General features: G+C 36.3%; 1 protein-coding gene across 1 annotated transcript in view; it reads left to right on the forward strand.

The window, feature by feature from the left end:
- The window catches only part of polrmt (polymerase (RNA) mitochondrial (DNA directed)), a 55169-nt gene that overhangs the window by 26593 nt on the left and 21214 nt on the right, over positions 1–7362 (forward strand). Inside the window, exons 13-14 of the mRNA XM_016485157.1 lie at positions 2179–2265; positions 4443–4556. Coding sequence (XP_016340643.1) covers positions 2179–2265; positions 4443–4556 — 201 coding nt within the window. The remainder of the gene's footprint in view (positions 1–2178; positions 2266–4442; positions 4557–7362) is intronic.

Consider the following 7362-nt stretch of genomic DNA (forward strand, 5'->3'; position numbering starts at 1 on the left):
AAGTTTTGATATATTTACGGTAGGAAAATTACAAAATATCTTCATGGAACATGATCTTTACTTAATATCCTAATTGTTGGCATAAAAGAAAAATCAATAATTTTTGTAGGCTATTGCTACAAATATACCTGTGCTACTTATGACTGGATTTGTGGTCCAGGGTCACAAATAAATAAATAAAATACATAGTATTGTATTTAAAATATAAATTAAAATACATTTTAATAATATATAAATGTTATATTTCTTTAAATATTATTACCAGTTTATTTGTTTTATTTTATTGTACATCTAATAATAATACACTTTTTATTATATTATATATTGCAACATATGGTATAATATAATATGATGTTTTATAATATTAGGATTATATTTATTCTCTAAATGTAGAGATCTATGTATTTATTTATATATTACTAAGAATTTATGATTTTGTATTATATTTTGTAAGGAATTAGCACCTGTAGAGTCAAGGGATCTCATCTCCACATTCTGCTTGCTAAAGCAAAACTTTTGATTGTTGAACTTAAAGGGATAGTTCACCCAAAAATGAAAATTGTGTCATTAATTACTCACCCTCATGTCGTTCCAAACCCGTAAGACCTTCGTTCATCTTCGGAACACAAATTAAGATATTTTTGATGAATTCCGAGAGCTCTCTGACCCTCCCGTAGACAGCAAGGATCCTAACATGATCAAGGCTCAGAAACGTAGCAAGGAGATCACTAAAATAATCCATGTGACATCAGGGGTTCAACCGTAATTTTACGAAGCTATGAAAACGCAAAAGAAAAAAAAAAACGACTTTATTCAACAATTTGTCTCCTCCGCATCACCCTGGCAACCTTAACGTAAACGGCGTATGCTGTTTTGTGTCAGCTGTGTCACGCGGATACATTTTCTACGTTGTTTGTGCTTTTATCTGAACGTAAACAATGTATCCGCGTGATGTCCTTGCTACGTTTCTGGACATTGATCGTGTAAGAACACTTGCTGTCTACGGGACGGTCAGAGAGCTCTCAGAATGCATCAAAAATATCTTAATCTGTGTTCTGAAGATGAACGAAGGTCTTACGGGTTTGGAACGACATGAGGGTGAGTAATTAATGACATAATTTTCATTTTTGGGTGAACTAACCCTTTAAACGTGTTTTGTGGTGTTTTCTTGTTCAAATGTCAGGCCTTTTTTGGAGTCTTTGGACTTTTGAAACCGTTAACTTTTTCCATTCCACAAGGTTCTTTAGATTTTTTAAATGTTCTTCAAACTAAGACAAAAATGGTTCTTTTAAGAACTGTTTGCTGAAAATTTCTTTGGGGAACCAAAAATAGTTCTTCAGTGGTGAAAACCCACTTTTTAATGTTTATTTTTAAGAGTATATTTGTTTAAATCTTTTCATTTCAGTTACTGGTACCTGACATACATATGCAAATGAACATAAATATTATATTAATGCCCTGATGTGCACTTGCAGGTTTGGATAAAGCATCCACACTGTTGTGCTTTTTTGTATGTCTAACAATAGGGGCTTTCGCACTAGAGGAACTTTTTCATAGTTCCTAGAACTATCGGTGCTTTTTGGCGTGGTCGCACCGCAGGAACTAATGTATTTAGTTTTAGAAACTCGAACGAAATTAGCTCCTACTTCAGAGTAGGGTCTAAAACAGTTCTATAGGAACTACCAGTGATGTAAGTGTATACTGATTGGCTACCCGACATTTTTAAAACGCCATGTAAAAATATTTACTCCACAAACATGAAAACAACGATAATGGCATTTAGCTACCTGTTGTCTGCAGTGTTATATTCTTTTCTCAGCCTCGATAATAACACTACAAGTTGTCGTAGGAGATGTAGTCAGATTTTCATGCTCTTTTAGTTGCTTAAATTGTGCATTTACATTCCATCCCTGTTATCACGAAACCCACAAAACACAAGAAAAACAGCTCCGAACACGGCATCCTCCATTCACCGGTTGTTGATGTTTATAAATGCTGCAATTAAAGACATTGCAGTCGGCTGCTTCAGAGTTCCTGCTGCCGGTGTGAATGCAACCAGGAAAACAGCCCAAGGGAGAAATTGGTTCTCTAGGAACGACCCTGCTGGCTAGTTCCTAGAACTGAGTTCTTAGAACTACGTGGTGCGAAAGCCCCTAAAGTGCTATTTTCAATCCACAGGACTACATATGGGATGCTTCACATTACTTGGTGAAGCAGGTGTTCAGCAGCTTGAAGGAAATGTTCACAGGGACGAGAGAAATTCAGGTACATACTATCACATTCCCTTATACACTTTCGGGACTATTATATTTTTAACTTGTGTGGTCACATTTACCATTGTTCGGCTAATTTTCACAGGTGGAATTCTGGCATGTTAATAGGAATTCACGCGATTTGGAATTTCGTGTGAAGGCGAAAGATTTCCTCATGCAGATTTTGCAATATGTGGATTTGTCTTGTTGACCAACAGAAAGCTGCTTGGTTTGAAAGTGACTTGTGTAAACTGCGCTTCATACAATAGACAGTGGACCTTTTTTTGTTACCAAAATTTCACAGAATATAATATGGCTGTTGGTTTTAGTTTTGTAACGAAGGGTTAACTCGGAGATGAAAATGAGCAGAATCCAATGGCAGTGTTTTATTAAAGTAAACTTGAAAACCAGGAAACAAAAAAACAGGGATGACTACTAAAAAAAGATACGCCCGGAAACATGAACAAAACTAAACTACAAACTAAATGCCCACAAAACAAGATCACAAAGAGATTAGAAGTTACATTTTAGTGTTGTTTTTATCACTACTAAATTGTGTGTATTAAATTATAAAATTTAAATAGAGGCGATATATTTTTCATGGCTGTCTAGTGTTATTGTTTTTTGCTTTGATATTCATGTTTCATTTATGAATCCTTTGCAATATGTTCTTTACCAAAACCTAAATCTAAGGTCAATTTGTGGCCATTTTCATTATATTTTAGCTCATTTTGGAGTCATTTTTCAAATTATATTAGTTCTTAGTTTTATTTCAGTTGAGTTAACAAAAATGTTTTCATTTAGTTTTTATTTATTAACACTGACAAAATTGTGGCAGTCAGTTGAATAAATGTTTTAGTCAAATAAAATTGCATTATTAATTTGTCACATTAATCTTATACACCACCACTGTTCGAATATTTTTTTTTAAATTGATCAAAAGTGACAGTAAAAACGTATTTTATTTCTATTTCAAATAAATGCTGTTCTTTTAAACTTGCTGTTCATCAAAGAATCTTGAAATCGCATATCGCATTTACACAAAAGTATCAAGCAGCTCAACTGTGTTCAACATTGATAATAAAAAAAATGTTTCTTGAGCAGCGAATCAGTATATTAGAATGAATTCTGAAGAATCATGTGACACTAAAGACTGGAGTAATGATGCTGAAAATTCAGCTTTGCATCAGAGGAATAAATTACATTTGAAAATATATTACAATAAAAACGTATGTTAAATTGTAATAATATTTCACAATATTTATATTTTTTACCATATTTTAATCAAATAAATCCAGCTTTGGTGAGAATATAAGAGACTTCTTTCAAAAGAATCCTAATGACCCACAGTGGTGTTTATCAATGGTTTTTAAACAAAACCCCACCCTTGTTGCTTCTTTCGTTTTTTGTTTTTTGTGAATGAAAAGATTATTTGTGTGAATCGCCAGATATAGTTCTCCCATGATGCAACTGGCTGCGGCTCATGAATTACAGCTGCAGGAAACAGAAAAGGAATGAACGTCCCTGGTGCAGTAGATCAAGGACCAGCCTCTCACTGTCTCCTGTTGCACCCCCTGGGGAGATGAGCAGACAGGCAGAGCAAATGTGAAATATCCCCCACTTTGCCTACAGACACAAGCAGCTTCCTAAATAGGTCAGATCCTCGGGAGGGGCAGCAGTTGAGCCCAGGTAGTTGATCATTCCCGTTACCCGCAGAAGGTGATACAGGAGCGGAAAATTGGGGGGCGACGTGGGCCCCGGCTGTTGGGGAACGCTCTGATGAATGGAGCCATTTCAGGCCCGGCCTGCTTCCAGATGAACAGAGGAATTTATCTCACACAAAGCGTTTCGGGGAGAGCACTGGGGACGTTGCGAATGTGGCAGCCAAGTTGCGCAGCCAGCATTGTTGCTGCGGATCAGCAGGTTTTTTAAACGCTTCATCTCAGCAACAACTTCCCACCTGTGCGTCTGGATTTTTCCAGCTAGCACAGCCGGAGACTACTTTATCGCAAATACTTAATCGCGATTTTTTCCGGTGAAGACAAAGCGCTATGCATAGGGTTTTGGTTTCAGTTTCAGCATCTAGTTCAAATCATAATGCAAATTTGGTTTTGTTCTAAATTGTTAATGTATACAAACTGAGTTGGATCGATTGGTTGACGCTTCTGACTTTTTTTTTTGTTTTCTCAGGAATGGCTGACGGAGAGCGCTAGTCTAATAGCTAAGTCTGGGAGTACGGTGGAATGGGTCACGCCGCTGGGACTTCCTATCGTTCAGCCCTACCACCGAATAAAGAACCAAACGGTAAATTAACTTGCTAACTTAACTAGTTAACCATTTCAAACACATTGGCCCACAGTTGGACCCCTGACCCCTTATGGGCCTCCATGTTTAAAGCAGCACTATGTAACTTTTTCTGTGTTCAAAATTTGCAAAATGTATATAATGAGCGAGTACATCATGAATTCATCTTCCAAACCGCATTTTTGTCTTATTCCGAATCACTACAATACACTTATAATAAGTACTTATATTTGGACTATTGTAGCCTGGTCGGGTCGTCACCGCTGCGGAGTAACACATACCTGCGTGAATCGCCATAGACATAAACTTAGAGAAGTAGCTCCAGTTGGAATGTTCTTCCGCGGGATGTGTGCAGTTCTGTTTATTAACCACTAGAGCACCAAAAGTTACATAGTGCTGCTTTAAATGACGTAATTAGGGCCCTATGGAATCTGTTTTGTTTATTTTATTCCCAAAATTCCATGTTTTCTGTTCTAGTTTTCTAGATTCAGTTTTAATGGTTTAATTAAATTTGAATAATTAAATAGTATGTCTAATCAGTTTAATAAAAAAAACTTCAAAGCTAATAATTTATTTCAATTTTAACAATAATAGTGTCCAAACATATTTTATTCTTTCAGAAATTCTGTTGTATGTTTAAATTTTTTTGAATTGTGTATTTTAAGATTTAATAGAAATGTATTATCAAATTAATGGATAAAACAAACAAACAAAAATTAATAAAATTAGTAATTCCTTTTCATTTTTGCCAAACAAAGTGCTGCGAATCTACTGAACAGTAGCAATTTGTATTCCTGTCATAAGTTCTTCACATTCTTCAACTAAACTTTTATTTGGCAGGTTGCAATGAAGACCTTTGAGTTTCTGTTTGTATTTGACAATAGTGAAAAAAAGTGAAAGTAACTCACTGTTTGCTATTGTTTGGCAAATTTTCACCAACAAAATCCAGCCATTTCAATACAAATCCACACAATTGAAAATTATGCTTGGGGATGAAAGATTTCCATAAGCCGATTTCACAACTGGTTCAAGCTGGTCATGCTAATTTGCCATGTTGCCATGTATGAGCTGTCATACATATCTACACAATTGATAGTAGACAATGGACATTTTTGCCTGCAAAATATTGCTAATGGGACCACACCTTAAGGCCGTTCACTCATTTTGGTATTATCAAGTTGCCAATTTGTACTTGAACAGGTACTAGATTGATTCGACATTTTCCCTTTTCTGAAAGACACAATAAGTCTTTCATTTCGTCATCTTTGAGGTCTTTCACTGTACTTCCTCAGCAGAATTCAGCAGGGAGTCCGACCTCTCTCTCCGCCCAGCAGGCGCGCTCTTTCTCGCTCTCCATCACGGCGTAGCACTGCTTGTCAAAAAGGTCTTGTGCAGCTGGGAGTGAAACAATGAAGTAACGCGGCAGAGGATTTGCATGCAGACGGCCTGCCTTGCTGTCAGATAGCATCAGCAACAGAGCTGAGGCGGCACAGCGGTGGCCTGTAGTGCGTGCCGAGATTCAGCAGAGAGCATCTGGCAACCCGTCTGTCACAGCCGCTGAGCATTTGCTGCTGTTGCTGGGTGTGGCTTAATGCCTAATACTAGATTTGGTTCTTAAACAGCTTCTTTTTTTTTTTTTGACACTAGACGTTTCAGCTAAGTTGCATTTTGTTGAAATATTTTAAAATGTAATTTATTATACTAAAAGGTTATATATCAGGTACAAGCAGTTTTGCATAAAGAAAAAATAATAATAAAATGTAAATCATAAAAGGTGTTTCTTCAATTTTGAGCACTTTTTTGTCAATTAATTTTGCAACTTTCATTTTATTTATTAAAAATGCACTGGGCAAAAAGCGCTCGTAGTTGAAGAAACGCTCATGTTCATATCATACCTAATGTGCTGACATTTCTTTTCCGCAGTGTTTAAATGAATATGCAAACACTGGCTAATATTTCCCTGCCTTTGGAAGTCAAATGACTGTACAACTGGGTACAGCTGATGTCATTTGGACCTTAATGACAAGCGTGTGCCTGTTTTCTACTTCATTCATGTACAGTTTTGAAGAACTGTACCCATTCATTCGTCCTTCACTCCCGGGAATATGTGTCATGTGCCTGGCCTTTTCGTTTTCATCCCTCTGGTCCACGTATCTAGGAAGTGGAAATAATGTGTAATAGCATGGCCTGTGTTGTCCTCAGTGGGGTTCTGCTGTTGAAAAGGTGCCATTTGTTGACTCTTGCTTTGTAAAAGTGTCACTTGCCCTTTTCCAAATGCTTTAAAATGTTGACTTCTAAGTCCAGCACCTAAAGCAAAATCAATGGCATTTTTTCTTGTATCATTATTAGTAATATTAATTTTGTTTCAATAACACACAATGCATTTTTAAATAATTGTTCTATTGAATATTTGGCAACACTTTAGTAATTCTCACTATTAACTAGTTAAAAACCTATTATTAAAGGGTTAGTTCACCCAAAAATGAAAATTTGCCAATAAATTACTCACCCTCATGTCATCCTAGGTGTATATGACTTTCTTCTTTCAGACGAATCCAGTCGGAGTTATATTAAAAAAGGTCTTTGATCTTTCAAGCTGTTTCATGCCACTCAGCGGGTGTTGCATGCATCCGTCCAAAAGCAGTTAAATAAAATGCGCCCATCCATAAAAATAAAAGTGTCTCACACGGATTTGGGGGGATGAACAAAGGCCTTCTGTAGCGAATCGATGCGTTTTTGTAAGAAAAATATCCATATTCAAAATGTAATAATCACTTTAATGTAGCTTGCGCTCACTGTTGTACAC

This window comes from Sinocyclocheilus anshuiensis, unplaced genomic scaffold (genome assembly GCF_001515605.1).
Source record: "Sinocyclocheilus anshuiensis isolate Anshui unplaced genomic scaffold, SAMN03320099.WGS_v1.1 scaffold305, whole genome shotgun sequence".
Taxonomy (NCBI): Eukaryota; Metazoa; Chordata; class Actinopteri; order Cypriniformes; family Cyprinidae; genus Sinocyclocheilus; species Sinocyclocheilus anshuiensis.